Raw genomic sequence first — 17598 nt, forward strand, 5'->3', positions numbered from 1 at the left:
ATAATCGCACCCCAAATAGCCTCGTTTTCATTTTAAGAGTAAAAGATCCATATCAAATCTGTTTTATATGCCCGAAAGAATTTCGGGCATATTATGTTATACCCCCAAGGCCTCCGTCCGTCCGTCTGTCTGTCCGTTCGTTAGCGATTTGGTTTCCGGAACATAACTTAAGTTCCATTTGACCCACAATATTCAAACTTCATAGGATGATTGTCCATATTAGGTCAAAGACCCCTATTCATTTTTAGGTCACAAGGTCAAAGGTCAAGGTCACTATTACATTAAAACTGAAAACAGTTTCCGAACCATAACTTAGGTTCCATTTGGCTCGACAATATTCAGAACTTCATATTTATGATTGTCCATATTAGGTAGAAGAGAGACCCTGCCCCCTATTGATTTCTGGGGTCACAGGGTCAAAGGTCAATGTCACTGTATTACCTTAAAACTGAAAAGCAGTTTCTGGAGGCATAACTTCAGTTCCATTTGGCCCACAATATTCAAACTTCATAAGATGATTGTCCATATTGTGTAAAAATGCCCTATTGATTTTGGGGTCACAAAGGCAAAGGCCAAGAGTCACTATGACCATAAAACTGAAAACAGATTCCGCTCAATAACTTAAGTATTATGTCAATGGGTGCAAATAGTAGCATGCGGCTACAGCTGTTAAAATATATAATTGAGGATGTATAGCGCCAAGAGATTCACAAGATAGACACTCGAACTTCTCCGTATGCGATTTCTAGGTGTCGACGTACAGTCGAATAGTTCATGGGAATCATTCAATTAGCCGTTGGTTTACATCTGAAAATTTGTGGGGTTTCCGGAGCATAACTTAATCTTTCCATTTGCCCAAGTGTTATTCATAGGATCGGGATTGTATTTGGGTAGAAGACAACCTGGGATTGGATTTTGTGGTCACTAAGGTCATTGGTCACTATTACTTTAAATCTTAAAACAGTTCCTGGGGCATAACTTAAAGTCTATTTGTCCCACAATATTCAAACTTCATAGGATGATTTCCATATTGGGTAGAACACCCCTATTGATTTTGGGGTAATAAAGTCAAAGTTCAAGGTCGCTATTACCTCAAAACTGAAAACAGTATCCAGAGCACAACTTAAGTTCCATTTGGCCCACAATATTCAAACTTTATAGGAGAATTGCTATTTGAAGGAGGTAATACTTTATTTAATGTATGTAATGTCTTACAAATGCTTCATCCTTACTAAAAAAAAAAAACACTTTCGGGCAAATAATGCTCCGCCTAGCGGTGCTCTTGTTAATTTGAATGTTAGAATATAATAGTTTTCTTTGTTGGTTTGCTATAGCCAGGTACAACATGTCAAGGTCACTTTTACCTTAAAACTGAAACAGTGTCCGCTCAATAACTAAAGTATTAATTAATCTACAGCTTTAAAATTTTATTGGATGAACAGCCATGCCCAATACATGACCCCTATTGGGTTTAGGGTCATAAAATCAAAGGTAAGGGTCACAATGATCTTTACACTACGAATTGTGCTTTCTGGAGCATAACACAAGTTCCATTTGGCTTACATTAGGATGATTGCCTATATTGAATAAAAGATCCATATTGGGGTCACAGGGTCAAAGGTCAATATCAATAACCTTAATATTGTAAACATTTTTACAACTGTCAAACTTCATAGAATGATCACTTATATTGAGTACATAAATTATATGCCCTAAAATATTTGCTTATATTATGTTATACCCCTGGCGTCTTTCTGTCCATCCGTCGTAGCATTTTTACTTACAAGATAACAACTTGATGGTGTTGCTTTGGAAACAGCAACTGTATACATGTATATATATATGAAGGTTCTTCAACAATAAAGGAGGATTGCTTTTTAAAGGAGGTAATACTCTAATTCCCATGACTTAAAGATGCTTCATCCTTACTAAAAACACTTTCGGGCATATAATGCTCCGCAAAGCGTTGCTCTTATTGTAATTGAAGTGATAAAGTTCTGTGAAAATGTCAAAATCCTGGTGTTGTGAAATAAAGAGGCCATTAAACATGGTTGAGAAAAATACTATTGCACTCGTACACAGTTGCAAAATCTATGTTAAAATTGGGTAGCGCCTCGTCCAATGTAAATACTCGTCAATAGAATTCAATATTGTACATAACAATGTATAATAACCTTATTTTATTATCTAAAAGAGTATCTTGTGTTTGCTCTGAATGATTTTATTAAAACGGCGTTGTGCGACTAGTGAGATCCTATCCTGAAGTCTATTGTTTGTGTCGTAATGGCATTGTAAATGTCATACAACGACGATACAGCTATACTGGCGGAGGAAGACCTAAGTTGCCCCCTCGTGCATTGTTTCAGATCCGGGGGGAATCTGAGTAGAACGACTGACCCAGTTAGCTAGTTTGGTACACGTACCACATCAAGATCCTCCTACAATAATCATACTGTGTCTAGTCTAGAACAACCGTTACTGTTTTCTTTAAACATTATAGATTGAATTATAAAACGTTATAAATTAGTATGAATTTAACGTAAAATAGTAAGATTTGTTGATTAAAAACAATTAACTGTATTATTCAAGCAGTGTACGTGAACAAAAAAGGTATGTCGACATAAGATAATACTGACGAAATAATGCTCCAGAATTGGAAAAAAAAAACATTAGAAGATCCAGTTTAAAATATTTATATAAATCTTTATATTGGAAAAGTTTATCCCTACAAATATGCTTTATGTCCCACTACTCAAACACATATTTATTGCATTTAAATGCAAGACTTAGTGAATTATGATGAATATTAAGTAATTATTCCCACGTAAATTACAAATAAAAATATCATTGGCAAATCACTGTGGCTAGTTAGCAGTAATATATTTTGGAATATGGTATAATAGAAAGTTTTAGCAGAGATCATTGTTGAAATAAAAAAGATAACATTTGAACGTCAAAACACGTTACATGCATAATAAATTAGTTGAACTAAACAATTCTAATTACATAATATTTTAAAAAGCAATATGCATGAAGCAAATAAACTGATAAATTACCGATCAATTTAGGTAAGAAATTATTGTTAATATAACGATTTTATATCAACAATGATTTCTACTACTATGTCATTCCATATTTCACGGTGGTGGCATATTTCCATGTTACTAGTATTAAAATTAGTCAGAATTGACATATTATAGTCATACACCTAAACAACATTTAGTGCAATGTATTTTAAATATGTAGAGTTTACATAAATCAGAGCAACATTTACTCATTTCTGAAGAAAAAACAACAACACAATAGTCCATTTAAATGTGTACATACGTCTGAAACAATTATCATTTTTTAAATGTTCTCATTTGTGTAAATGTAAATTTTTGAGTAACAAAGTAAAGATATATTTATATTTAAAATTGAGCTTTATAACATTTAGTAATTTTAAATGAAACATGAAAAAAAAAAATGTAACACCGATTATCGCGATTTAAATGATGACATCCTGTTTTCAGAATTGCCAAACTATTATCTATGTCTAGCCATTAAATCTGATTTTGATTGAATATGCTGTTCTTTCCTTATGTCATATAGAAAAAAAATACCTTCATGTTACAGCTTATGGAATTTTTTTTGTATAGTGAGTTCATTATTTGTTTTTCTTCTTGTTAAAAAGCGTTAAGTATCGTGAAGTAAAAGGAGCAAGGAACATGTTTTATGTCTGTTGTCAGTGTTTGTAGATATTATGAGTGGAGTGAATACATTGGAAGATATAGTGAACAGTACGCATTTATCTGTTTCAGATAAAGTAAAACATTACACAAATTATATCACAAATGTAGGAAATAAGTATTTTGAAAAGAAAATCGTTTGCCGAAATTACACTTTTATTGATAATAAATGCACGGAAAGAAAAAAGTGGTACAATGGTAATTGTAAAGAGAAAAGGAGAATGTATTTAGAGGCGTTAGAGCTATATACATGTGAAAGGAATTCGGACAATTTTACTAGAATGAAACAGTTTAAAAAAGACTATAAATACTGCGTCAGGAAAACAAAGAAAGAATATAATGTAAAACGAGGTCGAGATATGGATGAAATGCGCAGGAAAAAACCGCGCGAGTTTTGGCGAATGTTTAAACCAAAAGGACAGAGCCAGAACGAGGCTGTCTCTGCTGAAGATTTCTATGAGCACTTCAAGAATTTAGCAACCCAACAAAACATTACCGACGATGAAGTACAGTGTGGCAATACCACGTGACATTGACGTCATTTTCGGCATCATTTCCAAGACAAATGTTGCTCGATTCGGAAAAGAAAATAGCCGTAAATATTTTATTTCTGTACCAATTTCTTTGGGATATGCACCAGTCTACGGGGAAAAATATAAGCTTTCCGCAGAATATTGGATCTTCGTCAGTTTATAAGCCGTTTTATCAAACACTTTGCATAACCTTGGAAGTTGCTTGTATTAGAGCGGGCTTCAGTTGCAAGCTATTTCGTTTTCTGGCGTTATCTGGTCTACGTCATGGTTAAAAAGTCAGGTTTACATCAACCGGGAGTACGGAAGGCAAAACTCTACCTAAATATGTTCATATTTTTATAATGAATGACATAAATCTTAAATTTTTCTTCAATTGTCAATTCTGGCACCAGTTCCAAGTCGAAATAAAGGACTACAGTTTAAAGCAGATTTTAGAATCCGTTGCAAATGCAAAGCAACATGCATACCGTTCTCTTTCTACAATTTAGTTTTTCATTGTTGATCTTTCACAGAGAGATTGTGAAAAAACTGATTGTTCCTTAAAGCAATAACACTTACTTGTATCGCAATAGTGCACGTCAAATCACGTAGATTTAGTCCTGTCGGAAAATAATATTTTGGTTTCGTTTTGAAGATGTTTAAAGTATTGCTCATTTTATCCTATGTAGTAAAATGTGTTAAATATTCTATTTCACAATGGCGAAATTGATAAGAAATATATGTGCTCTCAGTGAGAGAAAGAGTTAAAATAAAAAAAAAACACTTTTGTGTGCTATGGAAAGAGTTACACTTTAACGCAAGTGTTGTAAAGCTAAAGGTATTTTTTCAGTTTATTTTTGTAAAGAGTAACTGACAAACACTGACACTCGTGAATGTGACGAAAAGGTCCTTCTGTCCTCAAAAGAGAGACTTTTAAAAGGTATATATTTTTTCTGGAATTGTTGTATAATAAATTTCTATAGAGTTTGATAAACGAAATCACAATTTGAACTTGGAACTTTGCCGTGTAAATCTGATAGTATTGTTACTTAGTTGCATTACTTGTGATTCTCTATTTATAAAAAAGACCCAAAATAGCCATGAATAAGAACGAGAATGGACGCCATGTTGAGTAAACAAAGTAGAAAATAGTAAACAGATAAATGATTTTACAAACTAACAGCCATCGATCACAGTCAAATTTCTTGAAACAAACATTCAAAAAGACGGAAATAACAATTATTATCAATAATTATATAAAATAATTACATTAACAATTGTAATAGCAACATCGGCAAGCTCTATGACTGGGGTCCATATGCCACTGATGCGTCCATTGAATAATTGATAGCTAACATAAGCTTAGTAAAATTACGATTACATTTGAAGAGTATGTTCAATTTTTATCCTTCCACTGTCAAATGACTTACTTCTTTATTTACATATCAGATAATTCACTTATTTAGTATATGCGTCATGTTTATCACGTTTTAGATTTTAATGTGTGGTCCTTTTTTAAATCTTAAAATGCTGCAAAAAGCCTGTTGAGGACATCTGAAGGTCATGCCGCGTGCAATAATCCATGCATTTACAGCCAATGTCCACATAGATAAGAAATAGTCCCAAATAGCCCTATCGTTTTTATTCAGTTGAAAGAGACATTATTGTTAAAAAGTTCTACTCGATTTTAATGTGTTCAAACCATAAATATTCCGTTCCCTTCCTCTCTTTACAATGTATATTGGTGAGCTCTCTGATAAATCTGAGTTGACTGATATAATTAACTTAATTTGTCAGATATGCAGTTTATCAACAGAAATAAATGCAATTATAAAATAGATAGTGTTTAATAGTGTGTTTAATTGTGTTCTTAAGTGAACGAAGTTATATCCAGTTCACGAAAAACGGTTACCGTGGGTATGAAAACAGGATGTAAAAAAATTTTTTATCAACGAGTGCCACTGTGTTAAAAAGCTGAATCTATCATACTTAGACATTGCTACCGGTTTCATACCTAGTATATGTATGGTTATACGTATATAAGTTACTTTTTACAAAAGAATAACCTTCGACTTTAAAATTGCCGCGTTGATGCGTAACCCCTTTCACAGCATACAAATCGAAGTGATCCTGAATGTGCACGTTCATTGGACAGGCTAGCTAAGTCAATCCGAGCCTGCAACATTTTTTTATTTTGCCGTTTTGGGCGATATTTAGGGTTTCTGTTTTCAATTCCACGTTTAGTATTCAATTGCTACATGACACAAATAGATTTTTCATAATCATTACCGTGAAAGAACAATGATTAAAGAGCAAATCAATATTTTTACAAATGCAGACAACAATTTTACGACTTATAAAATCACTTATAGCGCAGCGAGTAAAAATCATTTAAATATTCATTTGTGTTTATGTGAATCGTACAGTAAATAAAATGTTTTTCATGGTTAACATAATTATAGAAAGAGAACGGAAGGCATGTTGCTTTGCATTTGCGACGGATTCTAAAATCTGCTTTAAACTGTAGTCCTTTATTTTCGACTTGGAACTGGTGCTAGAATTGACAATTGAAGAAAAACGTAAGATTTATGTCATTCATTATAAAAATATGAACATATTTAGGTAGAGTTTTGCCATCCGTACTCCCGGTTGATGTAAACCTGACTTTTTAACCATGACGTAGACCAGATAACGCCAGAAAACGAAATAGCTTGCAACTGAAGCCCGCTCTAATACAAGCAACTTCCAAGGTTATGCAAAGTGTTTGATAAAACGGCTTATAAACTGACGAAGATCCAATATTCTGTGGAAAGCTTATATTTTTCCCCGTAGACTGGTGCATATCCCAAAGAAATTGGTACACAAATAAAATATTTACAGCTATTTTCTTTTCCGAATCGAGCAACATTTGTCTTGGAAATGATGCCGAAAATGACGTCATAGTCACGTGGTATTGCCACACTGAAGTAGAGGACTTTTTAAAATTATTTGACGAAAATCAACATGATGATAATGTATCTTCGTGTGATATTGACAGATCAATCACAAAAGAAGAAATTCGTAAAGCGTGTTCAAAATTAAAGCGAAATAAAAGTGCAGGCATAGATACATGTTTAAATGAATATTTCCTTGAAACGGCAGACATACTAGTTGAAACATTAGAAAAACTGTTTAATACAATACTTGATTCAGGTGAATTTCCAAAACAATGGACAGAAGGGGTCATAGTGCCTATTTTAAAGAAGCCGCCATGTGATGATACAAATAATTATCGCGGTATCACGCTTACAAGTTGTTTCGGAATTTTTTTTACGTCAACCCTTAATGAAAGGTATCAACAATGGTGCAATGAAAATGATCGGCTTACAGACGCACAATTCGGATTTAGAGCAGACCACAGTACAACAGATGCTATATTTGTCCTACAGTCACTAATAAATCAAACCATCAAACAGAAGAAAAAACTTTACGCAGCCTTTATAGACTACCAAAAGGCTTACGATAAAATTTACCGAAATGGTTTATGGTATAAGATGATCAAAGAAGGCATCAACGGGAAAATTTTAAATATAATTAGATCTATGTACAGTGAGGTGAAATCATGTGTAAAACATTTAAATGAGCTGTCAGACTTCTTCAATTGCGATATTGGATTATTTCAAGGGGAGATAACTTCACCGATACTATTTTCTCTGTTTATCAATGACCTTGAATTAGCCGTGCAAGAAAATATATTTTCCGGAATAGACCTAGAACATATTTCCATTTATCTATTGTATTCTTTTAAGTGACACGCCGGAAGGCCTCCAATCACATTTAAATTTATTGTCGGACTACTGTGAAAAATGGAAATTGACTGTTAACATAGATAAGACGAAAATAAATGGTGTTTCGAAAAGGTGGCCGATTAGCAGAAATCGAACAATGAACGTATAAAGGTATTAAAATAGATGTGGTAGAATCGTTTACTTATTTGGGATTTATGGTCAGTACTGGCGGTTCATTCAAGCGTGGCATAGACACTTTATCTGGTAAAGCCGGGAAAGCTGTGCACTCACTATATACATTAACTAGAGGCATGGATATCACGCATTCTCAATACCATTTACAAATATTGAATCACGGAAAGTGAAAAAAATGATGTTCAGAGATCATAAAAATAATGTTTGAATATGGAAAAAGAATATCTCCCGGACATAAATTTGAATTCTTGCAAACAAGATACGAACCATGTTCTCACAGTTCCATATCAAATTGAGCAGGTCATTCTTATAAAAACAGGCACAGAAATGTACGTTACTTTGAGTGTCCCTTAAATTAGCAGCTCATAATGATGTAACTGTTGAACTAGTCAGTAATTTTGTTTTCACAATTCCATTCTCAAAAGATGTAGGATGGAAATAAACACATTTTTTTGTTAAATTATACCAATATATTCAGGTTTTTGGAATGTTAAAACAATAACAAATTTTACAGATGAATGATACATTTTTTACTATTTCAATGCATACTTCGAAGTTCTTTACAGATTTATCAATGAAAGGCAGTTCGACATTAGAATGCTATTGATTATTCATGATACATATAAACTCCTAGTTGTAAAGTTATTCATGCATGTATCAGTTGTTTTTTCACCCTAAATGCCTTAAAAGTAATGTAATAATTTTGTAACGTACATTTCAGTTTAATACAAAAAAATATCAACAGTGAATTCATTCAGAAAATCTGACAGGAATAGGAAAACTTAAATATTTCTGGTTGGTATATATTCCTTTCCTTAACATTTGAACAATTAACTACAAAAATCATCAACGCTTGGTCAGAGTAAGATATTGTATATGCATACAGAAATAAGATGTATTTTAATTGATGATTCTGTTCATATAAGGTAAAAAGTACATGTAAACAACATTATATGTGCATATTTTACCATTTATGACAACATACGTGTGTAATAAAATGCTTTAAAATATCAATCTTTAGCATTTTTAAGACTCTCTTAAAGACTTTATTAAATACAGTTGTAAACTGTTATTGGTAACGTACATTTCAGTTTTCTGGCATGGGTGTTGTACATAAAAAGACACCAATTAATATTTAACATTATAAACAAAATGTTTCCTTTTTTAAATTTTTAAAACAACAAACATTTTTACTTTATGAAATAATTTAAAATCACGTGTGATCATCCTTGTATGTTACGTTATTCATTGTTATGAGAATAATTTTACAGCATTGTTTATTATTATGTCCAGAAATGTTTTGAGCCCCAATATGGTGTAATTGATAAAATTTGTTGCATTTTTATGTATTAAAAAAGCAACAACAAAAAAACATGTTTTACTATCGCAAACTTCAATTTTATGTGCAACTTTGCAAGTAACATACATTTGAAGATGATTCGTCGAAAGTCCTGTTAATATCTTTCATTAGAAATTTGCATGTTTTAAGACATTATGATTACCAAAATCACATTTGTGAAATGCATGTAAAAATAAATGCTTTAGAAGTGTGACACATTAACTTGATTATTTTGTTGCTTTACAACATATTCCAGTGTTTTGTACACAATAAGGTAAATTCTGGGAAAAAATCATTTACTTTATACGAAACATTGCTTATATGAAACATTGTTTGCTTTTATTTTATTAAACATTGTTTCTTTCATTTCTCTCTCTGTTAGTCAAATATTTCGGATTCTGTAATACATAATTCTACAATAACGCTCTTTCCAAAGTTAACTTTCGGTATCTTTCAGCTCTTGTTCTCTACCTGTAGCCTTTTTGAATCTCAGCCCTTAATTTCGGTCTCTGAAATGTACGTTACTACAATTGAAATGTACGTTACTTGTTGTTGATGTTAATGTAAGTGAGAAATCATTGTTTTGTAGACCTTTATAGTTCATACACAATGCACATTTGAGTGTGCAGATGCTAGAGAAAAGATAAAAAAAGGTTAAATATCATCACAACTGTTCAACTTAAACAACCACATATTGTACTAGTCCCAACTTTTGTAGATAGAAAAAAATGCCTGAATAAAATTCATATGCAACTGATGCAAATACAGTTATATTTAATTTGTTTTCGTTTCTAATCATCCTATTCTTACTTGGTATCACAAGAAAAACATATTCATGAAGTATTTTTTAAGAATTTAGGAGATACTCGTCATTGAAATTACTAATACTAGTTTTGAAATGTACGTTACCAACAGTAACGTACATTTCATGGTACTTTTTAGCAGAAATATACTTTCCACTACTACCTTTTGTTTACATTGCGAAAAAAACATGCTATCACATTTCAAAATCCAGCAGAATGTTTTCAGTAGATATATGTTTATATACATAAAATGTTTTCTAATATATATTGTGATATCGTATATCAAACATGAATTTACCTTAAATTATATCCACAGTGACACAATGCAATATTTATTTAGGCTTTGGTGTTACAAAACTCTTCTCTCCATATAAATTTTCTTACCTAAGGTATCATATTTTAAGTGTAGTGAATATTTTTTAAATTGCGGTAACGTTCGTTTCGGTAACGTACATTTCTGACCACTTTTCAATGCAGATCTGGACACAGTCTTGGGCAATTATAACAATTTCTCAACACATAACTTCTTATTGAGGGAAGCTTTAACTGCTTGACACAAGTCTACCTCTTTACATTTTCATCAGTTCCTGTAGCATCAGTAACGTACGTTTCACGGCAAAAATTACGTTTTAATTTTCTCAGAAAGTCATCTATCAATTACGGCATCTTTATATACCACTTTTATAATACATTATTTTGGCCAATATGGCCAATTATCTGCCAGAAAACTTCAAACTTTGAAAGATCTTATTTTTGAAAAAATATTTTCTTGGCTGTTTAAAAACGCACACTCCAAAAGGCATGTATCAGTGGAAAGGAAAAAACAACAAATTTGTTTACATTTTTATCATAGTTTTCAGTATGTTCCACTGTTGAATTCACGCTAAGGCATTGTGAGATACAAAAAACACTAAACAATTGTTTTATAAAAGACCAATTGAAACATGAAAAGATTTAAAGTTCATTTTTCTTATAGAGACAGTCACGTACGTTTCATTTTTTACTATTGTGAGATAAATATTTTTTCAAATCATGATAGTTGACTACTTTTTTGTTTTGATTTAATTAAAACAGAACATGTTTGATGGAACAGATGCTTTAAATAAAATATATAGCACATAATATGACGAATATGCTGCGTGGAAAGCGTTTTTATCTATTCTGTAAATGATATTGAGAATGCGTGATATACCAATTAACATTCAATTCCACTTATTCGATTCATACGTGTCCCCAATCTTATGCTATTCGTCCGAAATATGGGGATTTTCAAAGGCTGATACAATTGAAAGAGTTCATAGGAAATTTATTAAAAGTGTGTTGAACGTTAAAATGTCCACAAGCAATCTAGCGATATATGGCGAAACAGGAAGAACGCCTCTTTTTATAAATTGGAGTATAAGGATTATTAAATATTGGTTTAAACTTGTTAACAATAACGTAAACTGTATATTACAAAATGTGTATAACAATATGTTTTTGTGGTGTGAAAAAGGAGAAAATAATTGGCTGTTTAAAGTTAAGACATTACTAAATAGAATAGGATTTGGCGAGGTGTGGTTATTTCCATCATCAGTTGAGCCAAGATTATTTATACCTACATTGAGATTAAGACTGATGGACATTTACATTTCAGAGTGGCGGGCTAAAGTGAACGGTAGCCCAAGTTTGATATTTTTCAGGGAAATTAAAGAAGAGTTTGAACTGTCAAAATATCTTTTAATAATTGAAAATAAGAAACATAGACAATATTTATCAAAGCTTAGAATGTCATCTCATTGGCTAAATGTAGAATACGGTCGACATAGAAATATAGAAAGACAAAATAGACTGTGTGAATTATGCGAACAATGTACAATAGAAGATGAATATCATTTTGTCATGGAATGTAGTTTTTATAATACATTACGTATTAGGTATATCCCAAGATATTTCCGTGTTAGACCAAGTATGGTAAAATTTGTTGAACTGATGAAAACTGAGAGTAAACCATTGCTTTATAAAATTTCAGTGTATATAAAACATGCTTTCCATAAACGACAAGAATTTTTAAATGCCGCGTAGAGGAAGAACTACACATGTATTGCATTTATTAATATCCGGAAAGAGTTATTTATTATCAGTAACATTTTTTGTTAATCGATTTATGTGATATCTAAACTTTAGAAACACTCTCTTTGATTATGTAACTTGTATATAATTATGTGTTTTAACTATGTCATTGTTGTCACAAATGTATATATATATTGGTTGATGTCGATGTGCTGTATATGCATAAGACTGAATAAATTTTCTGTTCTGTTCTGTTCTGTTTTAATTGGTCACATTAACTTAATCTCCTGTAATTTACATACAACTTGCCCGATTCTTAATAAACAGAATTATGTTGCACCATAAAAATTAATACTGTACTAGTAAACTTGTGATGGATAATGAAAAATAATTTATTAGGGGCCTACTGTACAGTATATGTCAATTTGCTAACACCAGTTTAAAGTCTTCTTGTAAAATTTGTAAATTTGGTATACGTCTCCTCAGGGCTACTACCAGTATATGTAATTATACGTGAAGATAATATTAGAAAATACTGTAGGCCTACTACTACTACTAGTTTATTTTTGAGATTTGTGTGTTATGAGGCAAGAACGATTCTGTTATCCCCCAGAAAAAAAAAGATGAAAAGTACATTTCGCGAAAAAAAGTCCTGTTCACACAATATCACTTTTCTTCGATTATAATCAAGCATACCGATTAAAATTGCGGGAAAAGTAAACCGGGAAAAGCTACTGTTTATTTACAGCAGCGTTTACTAAAATGCCTGGAAGAACCAATGCATCAGTGTCGATATCTGAAGACATAACGAAAAAGTAATGTTGTATCATCATTTTGGTATTTGTCAACACACTTTGATTTACACAGAATGGCTAAATTTTCTAAAAATAATCAAAAGTGTAGTAGTTTTCGGTCAAAATGCACACGTCTATTGTTTGGTAAATTGTAATAAAGATAAGGATCAAATAAATAAACAATTTAATATGATGTTAAGGTGTAAGCTGTACAACCATAGACAGCTTCAAGAGGGAAGTACTCCCACTCACTCTCCGAAAGACAGTCTGGTGTTTTTACCAGCACTATACATAGTACTTTTTTAAATCACTCTTGTACATAGACACTTCTCAAACCGCGCTGCGCTAGTACGAGTATACGCCGGAAGGTGTCTGTACTATATTGGAAGAAGAAGAAGAATAATTTGTTAAGTTTGTTGTTTTGCAGATTCATTGTTATTTAGTTTAAGAGATTTTTGACAATCTTTTCTCATAATTTTGATAGATTTATGATCGTTTCTTATATTAAAATTGTGTTACAGACTAGAATGTTTAGATGTTGAACTTAAAGATGGAGACATTACGCAGAAGGTAAATAAAATTTTCAACTGAAAGCAGCATAAAGTTTTTAACTTGTGAATGTTAACATCAGTGTTGCATCTAGAATTTCAAAATTATGGGGGATTGTCCCCCACTCAATTGAAAAATGTGGGGGATTTGAAAAAAATGTGGGGGACATACATTTACCTTACAATATGACATACCGAATAGAATTCATTTATTTTACGTTCAGGCATTTTTGACAGCTATCGTACGCTCAAAAACGGAAGTAGAAAAAATAAAATATTGACAAATACAACAAAACACACGCGAGATGACTCAGTCAGCTGCTACATGGGATTAAGTACGTATTTTAGTCATAACCAAACATGGCTGAAGCGTTAAAGATACGATGAAGATAAACTGAATTAAGTTGAAGAAATTGTCAGATGCGCGACTTGGCGCGCACTGACTTCATTAAAATGCGTGATCTGCATAAAAAATGTGCAAATCGCACAATCACGTGGCCTAGCTGCAACACTGGTTAACTAGGCAGTAGATCTAATGATATATGTTAAATGATATAATGATGCATGGTTCCATTATGTGCCTCCTTCTTTGTGTCTTCAAAGAAATTGTAAAGTGTATATTTTGCATAATTCTTATTTCATCTTGGTAAATGAATTTCCCATGAATACCAGGCATAGAAAGTAAAATTTCCAATATGAAACAAAATGCTCGTTTTTATTCAAATCTGTTTCACTCTGGTACTGCTACCATTCCCAAGGAATGGAAAAGACCACTGTAAACTGAACATGTTTGTACTTCAGAGTGCTAGTTTTACTTTAACAGTATTTGATAAGTTACAGTTATTGGCTACATCCAAGCTATATGGATATTATTTTCATAATTGCTTCGGAAACTTAAAATTTTATTGAAAAATAGTATGTACATTATCATAAAACAGCATAAAATTTACAATTATCATTTGTAAGAAAACCATTTATTGTACAGGGATACTGGAAGAAAAAGTGGCGACTGTGTGGTGATCTTATATCGGAGGATATGAAACAAAAAGTTGGCGACGTTGAAGCTGAGCTACAAGAACAGTTAATGACTGAGGTATCTCATTTGTTTCAAAATGATGATTGAGAAAGTAAATTTAAAAAAGAACAAACTCAAGTGAGCGCGTTTGATTATTAGGTGTCAGGACAAAAGGCAACTTTCACTTCCACTTGAGAGTGATAAAGTCGGATACATGAAACCTTGCTTTTGAAAATTGAGTTGGAATGATGTTAGCTGTTATCCAAACATGCAGATTATAGAGTTTTCTGGACACTTTAAAGAACTTATCCATTAGATTTTCATATTATATAACACTATGATGAAAAAGAATAAGAAATATACAATTATTAAAAAGGTTTGTGGAAAGTAATTAATATAACAAAATCAGATTTAGGTCAAACCACTCTGTTAATAACTTAATTGTCTCATAGACTTCAATTGTAAGAAATGATACAACAATCAGGGCTTTTTTCCTATCTATAACAACAACAATCAGGGCTTTTTTCCTATCTATAACAGGGGCCGATATAAGGCCCCTTCACAATTCAAAATTGCACTTTTTTTTCACAAAGTGGCGGAAAAAAATTCACAATTTCAAAAGAAATTTCACAAAATATTGGGACTTTGTCTTTGAAATACATTGTTTACCTTCCGGTAAAACATGATTTACGCCAATTTCAAGAACACAGAAATAGTTTTAATCAAGTTAAATGGTTTTAGCACATGTTAAGCGGGTTAAAGTACCGACTTGACGCAGATTTTCCGGTTTCATAATGTTGCTAAATCCCAAATAATATGGAAATTTTTTTCACAATTTTACGACAAATCACGCTTTTTTTCACAAAATGAACAGGTCCAGGCCCCTTCACAATTTTTACAAAAAATGCCCTGACAATGTTACTCAAAGAAATGATACAACAACATAACTCAAACATATATATCTGACAAATAAAATTTAATGCAAAATTTCTTCAAACAAGATTAGCCCACTTGTGAGAGAGATCACCAGATTGGCATGCACTTTTTTAATTCAAATGTATAGTTTTTCTAGACTAAGGAAATATTACAAAACCTAATGTTTCTATTTTCAGAAAGGGTATTTTAAACGCCTGGAACAGCTGTTTGAGTCATTCTGGAAATCTGCAGATCTTAATTCAATCAATAAACCCAGGGAGACTGGCAAGTTTAAAGGTAAATTTGTTTTACTCTGAATTTACAATAAATATTAATAAATTTTCTGCTTCTTATTATAATTTCTTAGTTACAAGATTGGCTCATTAAAAGCCTGTTTTTGGCATTTAATATAGTATTTGTGGAAATTTATCTTCGATATTAATTAGAAATTCATTGATACTTTGTATGTTTTATTTCTCGGTCTCTTTTGATTGTCTGTAGCTTTCGGGACAAGTTTTAACAGTATCAAATTTGTCTTCATTCTATAACTGAATTTTCGTACTAACATGTCATACCTCTGTGCAAGAGCTTCATTTTGACATATTGAATTATAAACTGACCCCTTAATGACCTTGATTTTCAAGGTCATACTGTTTTTCAAAATTTTGGAATTTTTTGGATGAGACATTCATGTTTTGTAGCAGGCCTTTTATCACAATTTTGAGAATGCCGCTGAAAATAGAAAATTGCATAATTAAAAGTTTAAATAAGGAACAGAGTAACATCTTAACACAAAAGAAATAAGAGAATAGATGCTTTCTAGCATTTGTATTTATAGTTTTTGGTTAAAGAATTCCCTTTATCATTTCTGGCCTATACAGTCATCTAGTTTACTGAAGGGGAATAAGGATACAGCAATGAGTCTTCGAGCAAATTGTTCTTATAAATAATTGAATATTTCATTATTTGTGGAGGTTCAATGATTTGACTTTATATTGTAGAAACTGAGGGAAGTCCAGATAAGAATGGACACAATGGAAATACAGAATCTGGCGGGGGTGATTTTGATGAGATGGAAACTGAAACTAAAAAGAATGACGACCATACCAATGGTGATGGTCAGGTTGAAAATGAAAAGGGAGATAATTCTGCTAAAGATACAGAGGTTGGAGATGTGAAAAAGGTTATTTATGATAAATCCTTATGTGTGAATCCAAGACATTATATGTTGATAGTTTTCAAAGTTAGGATATTAAATAATTTACATCAGTAGTTTGCTTCTGATAAATGTGAGAGGTTAATGTGTCTGATTTTTAACTTGCATGTCCCTCTATTGATTGTTCTGCATAAAATATATGCTGAGTGAAAGCATTTTCCCAGTTGACTTAACTGATAAAAAAAAGTCCCAATTTATTATTAAAAATTCTGGAAATACGAGTATATGCAGGTTTCCTTCAACTGGCTCAAATTTTAAGGAGTTCACCTTCGATCTTAGAAGGGGAGCCTTGGCCTACTCGGGTCATGACCATGTTTCTTCATATGACACCAGTACTGGTTGGTTCCACGAAGCAGACTCAAATGTGATTAATATAAGTTGCAAGAACTTTTTGTCGCAATCAAGCTTAAATAAGTATGTTTAAACCTCCAGTCTTCTCCAGTATCTATCAGGGCTCAAACCCATGTTCCCTGCGTTGGGAGGCAGACAACCACAAACCACCGCTCCCCTCAAGTAGAGAGCCATCTGTATGAGATTAAAGCCCAGTAAAGAAATGAAGAAAAATATTTCCTTGTTTGACTAAAATATAAAGACACTCGGATGAAGACAAAAGTTTAATTGAACATTTGTTAAACACTGATGTAACATGTTTCTACTTTAATCACATCCTCGGGCCATCCTTAAAAAAATGTTTGTTTGCAGTAACACGACCCA

General features: G+C 32.1%; 1 protein-coding gene across 3 annotated transcripts in view; it reads left to right on the plus strand.

The window, feature by feature from the left end:
* The first annotated feature begins 13083 nt into the window (after positions 1-13083).
* Positions 13084-17598, plus strand: part of LOC132717714 (DNA (cytosine-5)-methyltransferase 1-like) — a 42168-nt gene continuing 37653 nt past the window's right edge. For all 3 annotated transcript variants that reach the window (XM_060701271.1, XM_060701277.1, XM_060701264.1), the window contains exons 1-5: positions 13084-13211; positions 13712-13760; positions 14724-14831; positions 15866-15965; positions 16670-16851. In XM_060701271.1, coding sequence (XP_060557254.1) covers positions 13159-13211; positions 13712-13760; positions 14724-14831; positions 15866-15965; positions 16670-16851 — 492 coding nt within the window. In that variant the 5' untranslated portion in view covers positions 13084-13158. The remainder of the gene's footprint in view (positions 13212-13711; positions 13761-14723; positions 14832-15865; positions 15966-16669; positions 16852-17598) is intronic.

This window comes from Ruditapes philippinarum, unplaced genomic scaffold (assembly GCF_026571515.1).
Source record: "Ruditapes philippinarum isolate M1 unplaced genomic scaffold, ASM2657151v2 ctg3119_1_1_1_1, whole genome shotgun sequence".
NCBI classification, from domain to species: domain Eukaryota; kingdom Metazoa; phylum Mollusca; class Bivalvia; order Venerida; family Veneridae; genus Ruditapes; species Ruditapes philippinarum.